The 13,028-nt window shown below is 37.6% G+C and overlaps 1 protein-coding gene across 1 annotated transcript in view; it reads left to right on the top strand.

Annotated features, from left to right (window-relative positions):
* Positions 1-13,028, top strand: part of pde1cb (phosphodiesterase 1C, calmodulin-dependent b) — a 144,302-nt gene that overhangs the window by 107,942 nt on the left and 23,332 nt on the right. The window contains 6 exon segments of the mRNA XM_036556098.1: positions 1,079-1,261; positions 3,090-3,156; positions 5,751-5,867; positions 6,048-6,113; positions 6,115-6,189; positions 11,384-11,484. Coding sequence (XP_036411991.1) covers positions 1,079-1,261; positions 3,090-3,156; positions 5,751-5,867; positions 6,048-6,113; positions 6,115-6,189; positions 11,384-11,484 — 609 coding nt within the window.

The following is a 13,028-nucleotide window of genomic DNA, read 5'->3' as shown; positions in this document are numbered from 1 at the left end:
AGAATCTGAAAAGTGAAAATGTGTTTATAGTATTCTGTACATTTGAATATTTTATATAATGGATTTGTGTTGTCATGCTAGTTGACTTTTAGTAAGTTGATGCTTGTCTGTATTGTCTTGAGTAAGAACTGAAGAAAGAAACTGGAGAGTGCTGAAGTTTTTACAATACAGAATTTTCTGTTTTGAGTGAAAGGAAATACACATGATTTTGAAAGATACAACTGTAAATACAGGATATATTTAACATTATTACCCCCAACATCAGCCGTCCCCCAATTACAGCCACTTCAACCAACAAAAGCTCCTGTCTTAGTAGGGCATTTACACTTTATTCGTGCAGAAAAATTACATCTGAAAACAATATTTAAGTATCACTAACAATGTTGTAATTCTGCGTGTACAAAACCACAGGTGTCTCAGTGAAAGCGTCTTAGCGGTTAGCTTTGTTCCCTCTGAGGTAAAAAGTGTGCTGCCATGGTAACTAGTGTTATGTATTATAGATGCCCACAGAGAATAAAGGTAATGTAATTGTAAATACAATAAACTGTTGTAGGCATAAAGATTGAGATGAGTTACGGAAAACTCCAAGTGAGGCCGATATTGAGGGATTTCACAACAATAAGACCTACAGTTGACCCAGGCAGATCTAGCAGGGCAGAAACTTTACAAACTGACTTGTGAAATTATTTTAGCAGTAATTTATCATCAAACTTACAGTTTTGTGGTGGCCAATATGAGTAATAAGAGTACCTACACTATATATATTTTATATTCCATTTTTTACTGATTATTTCTAGTTGCTATTCAATTTACAAATGTGAAATTGTTTAGAAATTTACAAGATGGTTTATAATGACTGTCTCTTAAAAAAAAAAAAAGGAAGGCATTAACATAATTACTGTGATGGAAAGGATGGAGAGCTGAACGTGGCCTCAGCTCGGGCTCAGTTGGTGTTAGACACAGTTGTAATTGTGCTTAACCAATTTTCATGGCAGGATTTTGTGTGCAGAACATTGGTGACAGTTTTTGTGTGCGCTCTCTCTCTCTCTCTCTCTCTCTCTCTCTCTCTCTCTCTCAGGAGGTTGGTGGACACAGAGGATGAGCTCAGTGATATCCAGTCGGACTCTGTGCCCTCGGAGGTTCGGGACTGGCTGGCCTCCACTTTCACGCGGCAGATGGGGCTAATGCTGAGACGAACGGAGGAGAAGCCGCGCTTCCGCAGCATCGTGCACGCAGTGCAGGCTGGGATATTTGTGGAGAGGTGGGGTCACCACAACACAGTGAGACATTTGATAATAATTGTAGTTTCTCAACCAGGATAACAAATAAAAAAAAATATTTTCTTGCCCTCTCTAACTGAAATTTAGCTGCATCTTGTTTACAAATAGGGCTGAAAAATTCAACCTATTTAATGAATTAGTAAATTAATCTAAAGAGTAAAAAATGACAAACTAAGCAGTCTTTAGACTATTTATTTTCTATTTTATTGGAAAAATAAATGCTCTTCACATTCAACTTCAAAGTCCAATTTATCTACAACTCAGTGTGTTTATGCTGCCAGGTCAAGATCAGAAGGCAAAACGTGTTGAAGTGTCAGCTGCTGCATGTTTTTTGAATGCATTAAATTTACTTGGTTTAAAAGATGTATATCATTTCCACATGAATAAAATATATTACATCAACTCAGATATTGCTAAAACTAAGTAAACAGAAAGACAAAACTATGTTGATGTAATATATTTCATTCACATGGAAATGAAGTCCTCATTTGAATCGTGGGAATTCAGCACATCCGTATCTCAGTATATACACACACAATGATGAAGCAGCGCTTCAGTTGAATACTCTATCAGCCAGCAGGCAGGGAGTACAAGGAGGAGTTATGGGTTTCCCCAGTTTACCTTCCAAACGCTCACAGTTGCTTGTTGAAAGATGCACTCTGTCTCCTGGTGGTCATAAACTCCACTGTCCAAATCCCATTATAAATCTTTGAGTGGAGTCTAAAACATGCACTGCAGAGTTCCCTTAGATTTGTTTCACCTTTCAAAGCTACACTGTCCAAAAGTTTGTTCATCATCCAAAGTGTCCTCTGACATCTAAAGTGTTAATAGCTTTTGCTGTAGTAACAGCCTCCACTCTTCTGGGAAGACTTTACACTAGATGTTGGAACATTGCCGTGAGGATTTAATTGCAGCCACAAGAGCATTAGTGAAGTCAGGTACTGATGTTGGATGATTAGCTCTGGATCACAATCACCACTCCAGAGAACACAGTTCCACTGATCCACAGTGCTGGGGGTCTTTATACCCCTCTAGCTGATGCTTGGCATTGGACATGGTAACCTTAGGCTTATGTGTGGCTGCTCCAGAGTGTCCCATTATATTTTGCATTGCTTTTATATGGAGATTAAGCTGTATTTGCATAATAATTGCATAATAACACCTGTGTCAACAATGGATGCACCTTACTAATTAGGAGGGCTGTCTGGATACCCTTGGACATATAACGTGTAATTGTGCCTCAAAAAGAAGAGTGTGAAGAAATACTAAATGACTAAAATGACTACAAGATAAATTTCTCTTCCCTCTTATTCTCTTTCTCTCTCTCTTTCTCTCTCTCTCTCTGTGGATGTGATTGTATCAGACAGCATCATTTAACTATGTTGTAATATATTTTATTCTGCACTGCATAACTGAATTACAATGACAAAGGACAGAGCAGAAGCACTTAAAAGCCTGTAACAGGAATCAAACCGTGCCATGGCTTCCTGCTTAGTTTAATAACAGAGAGCGTAAAAAATGTGCAGAATTGGTAGCACGATCGTGAAGCAGTGTAGTGATTATAAAGACCTCTGTTGGTGCAGTACTGTTAACTGGCCTGCCACATGCAGCAAATCTGGACTGATGCTTGAAGCGAAGAGAAAGACACTCATCCCTGATGTGTCTTTAACTGCACTGAAGGTCAATATTCCAGTGGGGTGTCTTTAGGCCTCTGGAGGGGGATATGGGGGAACGCTAGGTTTCTAGGCACAGTTACTTTTCAGACTCACCGCGTGATGCTCATTTGATGTTTTTATCTTCTCCAAACAGAATGTACCGCCGGACGTCCAACATGGTGGGACTGAGCTACCCTCCGTCCGTCATAACTGTGCTTAAGGTGAGAAATGCACACAAATGAACAAACTGCACTTCCTCCTGCTAACTGATGTTCAGAGTTGGATGATAACCAGTTCCGTTTACTAAGTTACATGCACAGTTATTAGCAAAAGTTCATGTTTTGTTGATTTTCTAAGTGAAAATAAGTTAACACATCCTCCACAGGGAACAAGTGTAAATATGTCTTTAATATTTATGCACATTTTTGCACACAATTTCTGTTTGTTGAGTACAACATATTGGAAAAAAATAAAACACCAAATATAAAATGTGCTGTACCTTTTGCACGGACCACATTTTATGTTTATTTTTCCCCCAATATGTTAAATTCAGCAAATAAACAGTAACTGTGCATTAAAATGTGCAGAAGTGTGTTCTCTGTAGAGGGTGTGTTAACTTATTTTCACTTAGAAAAATCAACAAAACGTGCCATTTGACAAAGAGTGGCCAAACTTTTGCATATGTCAAATTTTGGTGGAGTATTTTCAAATTATACTTTTACTTCTACTAAAATATGTTTGTTTGGAAAGACATTAGTTTTGACCAGACCTGAAAGTGTGGCCTAAAACCAAATACAGATGTCTTAACTTTTGAATCTGGAACTGACCCAACAAAATTCTGCCCAAAACTGACCTGAACAGGCCCGTCACCCCTTACCGTGCCCAATAAAGTCTGATATTACTAATGATAGTGCTGGTTAAATTCTGTGTAGTGAGTATAGAAGTCATTAGTAGTATACGGCAGTCATTATCACAAGTAAATAAAATAAAAAACTTATACAGTACTATTCAAAAGTTATACACCCATAAGCAAATAGAAAAATGTACATATGGAATAATTTTGCCAGAAAAAAACACCATGAATGTAAACAAACATTAATGCAGTAAAAAATAATAAGTCTCTTATTTTAGTAGCAAGTTGATGAGATCTTGTGAGCTGGGTAGAAGAACAAAAATTTGGTTCCAGATTTCTCCTTGTGGTCCCCAGCCATCACACTGGTTTATTTCAATTGGTCAGCAGCACACTTGATTTAACATAATAAAGCATGGATTAGTGTAGGTATTGTATTACTGGTATTTTTTATTTATTCTAATATGACTGTTTTTTTGAACAAATAAATGCTCTTTGCCCAAATAAATATATTTTTAATAACAACTTTCTCAAATGCCTAAGTGTTTTGCACAGTACCATATATAAAATAATAAAATGACATAGTAAAATAATCAACCATTCAAATATATTCATCTGAACAACATCCTAAAGTTCTTTAGAGTTTAGAGTGGATAATATTTCCATAATACTTTACGCTGTGTGGTGCTGATATAGCAAACTGCTCTACTGAATCGATTTGCTGATTTATTTCCCGCACATCCATTTCTCACGAGCGTGAGAAACCTTGTGGACCTCGGTGCTAAATTCTGCCAACATCACGGGTGGGTGACTCCATGAAAGTAGAGAGGAAGAATAAAGTAAGGAGTAAAACTAAGAGGGAAAATGAAGGGTAAAGCCTGTTAAAAGTAGGAGGGGTGCTGAACCCAACCCGAGCCCACCAATGTTTGGCAAGCAGTGTCCAAACCTGACTGGACCTGACATGACCATTCAGGTCCCCTCATTCGGGTGGAATCTGTTTTCTTTTTTAGCCTTTTGGGTTTAATATCACATCTTTCACTTCAGTACTTTAGTATTTTATTATAGACCAAAAGAGTCTAAAAAAGAGAAGAATAGCTAACAAACTTTAGTACTTCAGTGGATGCACTGCAGTTCTATTGGCAACTCATTATGCAAGGATTTTTTTTTTTACTCCTATTGAAGTTGTTTTCACTGCTACTTTCACTTACGTGTATGGCACCGGGCAGACACTTTTATCCAGAGCGTACTACAGGTGATTGTAGTGTTAGGAGTCTTTCCCAAGGACTCTTACTTGTATAGCATATTGCTTCCAAGGTGAGGAAATGAAAATGTACATTAATGTTAATTTCCATAGCAACCCTATGGGATTTTAGAAGTGTTAGCGCAAGGCTAGCAGCGGTGCACATTAACATTTTTGGCAATTCTAGAACACGGATGTTTGAAGCTTGTATAAGACATTCTGTGTTTTATCCGAAGCTCTTAACAGACATTTTATCTGAAGCTCTGAACAGAAATATTAATATATGTTTTACCTTGTATGTAGAGGGTAAAGTACTATACGAACTGTGCGGGCGCAGAACTACTGCTGTTTTCCATTTCTAACAGTCAGGGTAGACTATGGCTCGTATTCAGTCATTGACATGTCTAAGGCTTCCAGAAGGTTTAGAATGACATTTGTCCCAAAATTGGTCCCACTCAGTGGAAAGCGAAAAGTGCGAGCGCTTGCTTGGCTGTATCTGCCTGGATACTATGGAGAAAAAAATCCTGATTGGATAATTACAGACATGTAACTTTAGTTCCCAGAAATCAACACCAAAGGTCTCCATCTGACCGACCACTTTTTATTCACATCCACTTCAGTCATTACTTCACTGAAGTAATAACACTTTTACTTTAGGTTTCCCATCTCAACTAATCATTGTATCTATGACCTCATTTTGCAGTTTTCTGTGTTTTTCCTTGCAGCATATAGACAAGTGGACTTTTGATGTATTTGCTTTGAATGAAGCGAGTGGGGACCATGCACTTAAATTCATCTTCTACGAGCTCCTGACCAGATATGACCTCATCAGCCGATTCAAGGTGAATAATTCTCGCTCTTAAACACATACACGCTCACTGTCTCTCTATCTTTTTCTCATATATTTCTCCATCTAGGCTGAAGCGCCCGTGGTATGAGGTGTATTACTCTCTCTCCAGGTTCCAGGTTATGTGTGGGAATAAACGTGATATTGATATGATTTTGGTTTCTATCTGTGGCAGATTCCCATCTCAGCTTTAGTGTCCTTCGTGGAGGCGCTGGAGGTGGGCTACAGCAAACATAAAAATCCCCTACCACAATCTCATCCACGCCGCTGACGTCACCCAAACCGTCCATTACCTACTGCTCAAGACTGGCATGGTGGTACGTTTATAGACCACACACACAGTTGTGTATTACTATCTTTATGGGGATTTTCTACAGAATTATGTATTATCATAGCTAAATTAGGCCTGTCCTGGCAGGCCTGGCTAAACCCACACATTTTTTTACATGCATCTTTAATGGCAAGCGACAAAAACAAAGTGACACTTAACCTTATGCATGCTGCTGCTTGGCATACCTGATGGAAAAGAGATTACATCGATTAACATCATTAAATTGGCAGATTTCCTAAGTTAGTAGAACTATGCTGATCTACTGTACATTTATCCTTATTTATTTATTTTTTTGTTTTTGTATTTATTACTTGTTGTAATACTTATTGTAATACTTATGTATTTATTTTATTGGCTGTGGAGTTATGTTGTACTGCTCCAATCCCATCCCCAACTCCCACCATTCACTCTCCAGTTGTTACAGTTCATATAGAATTTGTTTTGAATTCATTATGATTGTGAGCTCACAACCCTTAACACATTTACATATGACGGCCTATTCAGCCTACAGCAGTTTAACATGGCCAATGACAAAGAATGTTTCAGCCCAGAATGCTTTTCGAACAACAGCCAGTCAGAACTGAGGTCATTTACATATATTAGTCAGGCACAATAACAAAAACAGCCTATTTAAATGTATTGGCTAAAGAGAGCTTGAAAAATGGTCATGTAAATATGAGTTATAACTTTGTTTAAAATCGCACAAACTTTATACAAAAGTTTGGGCGCCCCTGGTAAAATTGCATGTTTTGTTGTATTAGGAAAAAAAAACGCAGCCTAACATTACAGATATGACAGTAACATAATGTCATATATTTACTTACATTTACCGCATATTATTAGTGCAAGTCGATGAGCATAAAGGTGTATGTGAAAGTTTGGGCACCCCTGGTCAAATGATGATTTGTTGATTTTCTAAGTAAAAATTCTTTCTGCACATTTTAATGCACAATTACTGTTTATTTGCTAAATGTAACATATTTGAAATTACATAAAATGGGACCTGTGTAAAGCATGTCATAATGCCATGCTTAAGTTGGTTCTCTGTAAAGTTTGCGTTTTCACTTAATGCAGAATTTGACAAGGGGTGTTCAGTTTTGCATACGACAATATAAGAAGAGTACAAGGGAAAACATAAAATACTCAAAAAATGTAGAATGTGAAGTTTTTTTGATCTATTTTGTCTATTTTACTGTTTCCATTATGCATTAAAAATCTAAAACAAAAGAAAAACATTAATGTAAACAAGCAGAATTTCCATGTTTTCATGTTTATGGAGGCATTTTCTTTTTTACTTTTACTTCTCAAAGTACGAGTGCATGCACACACACACACACACGTACAAAATGACACACACTGTGAGGCCAGAGAAGGTTAAAGTGAATCTGTTTCAGATTATGATTTTGGAAAGCGTTTATGTACAGTGTGGGGCTTTAAGACAGATGCTGTTAGGGTCCTTCAAGGACAAACTTTCTGAGGGCCATCTGTGTCCAGTTAATCTGGACTGTGAATTATGTGTCTCCTTTCATAAGAGTAAGATAATAAGAGTAGGGTGTTATTTCCTTACAGGGAACTTCACTGACTGAAAAATTCTGCATAATTCAGTGGTTAAGATGTAAAGTTATTCAGAGTGCTTTGATGTGAAATGCTTTGTTCCAAAGAAACTTACCAACTCAGATTTCGTGATGGTGATACGAACCAGGTGTCACAATGTCTACAGCCATTTTTTACTGTTCACAACTACCTGTATGTCATCTGTAATGTTGATAATACTAACATGACAGAAATGAAAGTTTTCTTTGGTGATTGTTTTGCCTTAAACACCCTGTATTTACATCTGTGCCATGATTGGGTATAGAAAAACTATGTTTTAGGACAAAATCTTATTTCAAAATTATCATAAAGCAGTGTCGCATACGTCAGGCAGCATTTCAGGCATTAAACTCTTCAGACGTCTGGTTCCTATAAGCACCACTGTGAACAAGTAAGTCTCAAGAAGTTTCTGTAGGGTGGAGCAGTTCACATCAAACCACTCCAAATGACTTCATTTACATCTTAACCATTTAATTTTGCAGAGATTTAGAAAAATGGGTTTCAACCTCAGAGGTATAGAGTCATTCCTATTGTTTTCTCATCAATTTTGCTCTATATTTTTATATGTAATTAATTATATGATAACATAATTACATTTATGTCGATTTTGCACTCAATAATTGGCAAAAACATAGCAATTTTTTTTCTTTGCATGAAACAAGATTGTATGCACAACAATAGCTTTACATCAAATTCATGTCATAATGTAATATCTCCTCTTCCACTTTCAAGCACAAAATTTAGAATCTGCACTTTCAACACACTTTTTTCAATGAGCTAGATGGAAGAAATAACAAAATGTAAGGAGAGGTTCACAGAGCATACCCCATGGGAGCCTATGAGGGTAAAATAACCACAAATAATGAGCAGAAAGTTCAGCAAGCAAAGTTTCTAGTAATCACTGTAAGTAAATGCTTAGGTTTATATGAACTCTTTCTGCACACGTCATTAGATACATAATAATTTGACACGTTATTGTGGTCATATTCCGCACTCTTATTAGAGCTTTGATTCCAGTAATCATTTCTAAACACTCTGCAATATTTATTACTCTTAGCTAATGACCCGTTATAATTATGAGCGCCCATTATCAGCTTGCACCCTCTGGGGCTCCAGGGAAATTATGGGACGGTGTGTTGGAGCACACTGTAAAATGATTAAAGTTGATTAAGTGCACTGAAAAGGGGGGCGGTGCTCCAACACACCGTCCCCCTTTTCAGTGCACTTAATCAACTTTAATCATTTTACCCTGACAGCTTGTCAACAGGGCACATTCTACGGGCAGTGCTTTCTGCGTAACTGCATTACACAGAGGCCCGGCAGCGCGGTCATCCATCTCACTCAGTCAAACACACATGCCTCTAGCCTGTTTGGAGTCAACAGTCAACAGGTCATTCATAAAGCTGTAGAGAGGATTTGACTTTTTTTAAAAAATTGGCCCTACTGATTCTTATTAGTATGTCCAGCCTATCGGTCAATCAACTATATGCTTACCTTCTGCTATACTTACATGTTTGCATGTACAGATGCTGTCACAAATAAAACTACAGGCCAAGAGTTAAATAGGAAATGGGAATGGAAATATTAACATAAACACATTAATTTCTGAATATCTGAAGACATAGTGTCCATCTAATGAGTTTAGCTCTTGGTGATAATAAACTGCAGAGTTTTATTGCAGCTAATCAGATCCACTGGGTTTCCCAAGTCCTTATGCTCCTTAAGTTATGTTTCACTTTAAAGCAATAAGTCATCAGATGCTGTGCTTTAAGGGCTGTTGATACAGTAAAATCACTGGAAAGGCCTTTTCACACCAAACATGATTTTTTGGATGAAATAAAATGGATGCAATTTTTAATGCAGCACAAACTTCACATCAAGTCCTATGAATTTTTTTAGGACACTGAGAATTTTACCTCTTCTTTTTCTCTATTTCCCTGCCCACTTTATTTTTCTTTATATTCCTTTTTCTTCTTCTTTCTGATAAAGTTGCTGAGATTGTTGTTTTAACATTATCAAGTACAAAAAATGCAACAACAGACAAGAGTGTTTCATTAATAATGGCTACAAATGACACGTATATTCTCTTTTTTCTTTGCATTTTTATAGTCAAGTTTTTTTTTGTCATATAAGCTTTTACGATCTGCCAGAAGCAAGATAAGCTGTTGATGCTAATGATGTTAATTTCGGTTTAAAAAACTAATTTCCGATAAACAATTGCTATTTGATTAGGGGTGTTTTTATTCAACTGGAGGACCTTGCCAAAACCATGCTTTTTGACTGTCAGAGTCATTGGCAAAGAGTCAATCGTGACCTGTTGCAGTCCTGCCCAGGTTGAGATTTCTCAACAAAAATGACTGCAATTTTTTGCCACATGACACAGTGCTAAGTTAGGCTACAATGGACTTTTTCTTTCAGTGTCATGTTGCTTCTGTTGAGTGTAGCCATAGGCCAGAAACATATTTTACGCAAGTAAGAGAAGGCAAAAGTCGATGCCCAGCCAACGTATTGCCAACACATCTTTCTGTACCAACTAAAAATGTGGTCTTACACCACTGTAGCGGTTTAAACATTCATTGCTCAAGGGGGGCAATGGAGGAACTAAACATGTCAACAGCAGTGTTTGCTGCGTCTATTGGAATGAAAAGCGATAATGTATCAAATCTTTGTTTATACCAGCAAACTTCTGTGTGCTTTGGCATGACAGTTGACCAGGCAAAAGCATGCCAAGCAATGTCGTTCCTGAAACAGTAGTAGTTATTTCATGAACAGCACAATGTTTTAAACTGTGTCATTAATACACTATAATGTTAATGTGTGCGGACATAAGCAAGTGTATATTGAGCGTCTTACAGTGACTTCAAGTGTGTCTCATCCAAGTAGATTTTAGAAATGGAACTACTGATTTTATAATAGGAGTTCATAAATCGCTAAAAACTGGTCGATGTAAGGGACTGCTATCAACAACAAGAGTAAAGACTTATCCCATATGATAGAGTAGATCACATCAAGCCAAAGGAACATTTTGGAAAAAGGAAATAGTTAAAGTAAATGTTCATAATTGTCAGCTTTTGGCAGATTGACTTCATTGTGAAGTATTTCTGAAACTTTAAAAAAAAAAAATCACTGCTAGCTTCTTTACTTTTGGCCTGTAGTGTACTGAGCCTGCAGCACAAATGCAGGAGGCCTGAGAATCTTGCAAATGTTTTGATTAGCCTTTAAATAATGGAGAATGGTCTCACGTACAGCAACATGGCGGAAGCTGTAGTCACGACTCAGGATAAATGTGCCTATAGGCTGCAATTTTACAATGTCAGATTGGTGCAGAACGGCTTGTGTAGCCACTTCACTGGGTTATTAACTTTTAACATGAAACTCTAGCAGGATGCACAGGCCTCGTACCTTATTTATTAGATGAGTCACGACACAGATTGAAAAACTCATCAGGGTTCAGTCTGAGTGCTCTAAAAACACTGGCTTTAGTGTCATTTTCTTTTATCTCTTTATCTTTCTTCTGTTTTTCTGTTCCTTAATCTCTTCTCTTCTCTTCTCTTCTTCTCTTCTCTTCTCTTCTCTTCTCTTCTCAGCACTGGCTAACCGAGTTGGAGATTTTCGCCATGATCTTCGCTGCTGCCGTGCACGATTATGAACACACTGGAACTACAAACAACTTCCACATCCAGACCAGGTAAAGGCCCTGCTGCTGTGGGCCATGAAGGCTCTGAGTCATCCATCAGCTCCCATTCAGGCCTGCAGTCAGTACAGAGCACTGAGAGCAGAATTAATGAAAGTCAACTGAACTGGCAGGGAAAGCAAAGGGCAAAAAAACTGTTGACGTGCCGTTTCAATAATGAACTGACCAGAGGCAGCGTGGGATTAATAGCACAGAGGGGTCTGAATAGAAAGAGTGAGAGAAAGACACCGAGCACAGAGTTTTGTAAACTTAGTTTAGTCTTCTGCCTTCATTTATCTATTGCTAATTGCTAATGTTCTTGCTGGACGTTGTTGTCAAACACACAGACTGGAAAGTCACACTAAAGTAGAATTTAATAACTTTAAAGCATAAGATGAGATTTTGTTGGAATTTTAAAGAAAGAAATGCTATGAAAAGCTAAATCCATGAAAGAAAACACAGTAGACAGAACTGCTGTTTACATATACGTTACTTGTCACTTTATCCACTGTCTGTGAAATCGTTGGCTTTTTTAATGGGTTGATATCACAATGTAAAGGATCGGTTTAACAGGTGACCAATGGCTGATTCTAAATGCATTGGACAGTTTCCTAATGGGAAAAGGGATATAAAGATGTTCTACATAGTGCTCTTTTTTGGAAACCATGAAGCCGATTCCCTTTAAAAAGCAAAACTGTTAGGGTTAAAACCTCATGGTCCTTCTTCAGCAGGGTTGTTTTGCCCATTTCCCTTTAACAAGAGACGTGCTATTCTACAGGCCGTTAGCATTTGTTGCTTGATTCTGCCCAGACATCTCTTATGAACAGAGCAGTGCAAAACCATGATGTAATATCAAAAAATCACAAACATCAAACTTCTATGTTACTGACTGATTCAGCAGACGCTGTTCTGTTGATGTTAACAGGCCCTCAGTGGGATAATTAGACCACATTCAGTCCTCACTGAAGAAAGTTTAGGATATAGCTAAGCTAACAGGCTGCAGTAATATACAGAGAGAGCCTTTGACTTGACTGAAGGAATAAACAGCCAACCTGTAAAGAACATGTTACTTAAATGTTAGTTATGGGCTTCAAAATGTCTGTGTTTAATCTAGAGAACTGCTATAAAATGTAAACCTTTTTACCACTGTTAGCTTAATGCTAAAGTAACAGGTCAATCCCTATTATCAGGCTAGCAGAAATTAGCATTATCTTAGCAGGGCAGACACATAAACAAAGCAGTGATGTTATAAAGTATGAGAGAGGTCACTGGTTGAAATATGAAAGCTCATAATGCTCAACATGGCATCTGTTTGCAGTAAGTACTGTCTTTCAAGAAATAGAGCCAGTCAGCTTGCTGGTTACGCCGCGAGTGGGGAAAGCCCCTCCTTCTCCCCCATTGTGCAAGCACAGAAGCCAGAACACCCCCAAAAAAACGTGTTTTTGTATGTTACTGAGCTAAACGCTACTAACTATTTATGAAGTTTATGTCAGATTTCATCAGCGATTTCAAATATGTTTTTGAAACGGTAATCTGACCTTAAGTTTCGAGTACTTTGG

This window comes from Colossoma macropomum, unplaced genomic scaffold (genome assembly GCF_904425465.1).
Source record: "Colossoma macropomum unplaced genomic scaffold, Colossoma_macropomum, whole genome shotgun sequence".
NCBI classification, from domain to species: domain Eukaryota; kingdom Metazoa; phylum Chordata; class Actinopteri; order Characiformes; family Serrasalmidae; genus Colossoma; species Colossoma macropomum.
This window is presented reverse-complemented; position numbering and strand designations above follow the sequence as displayed.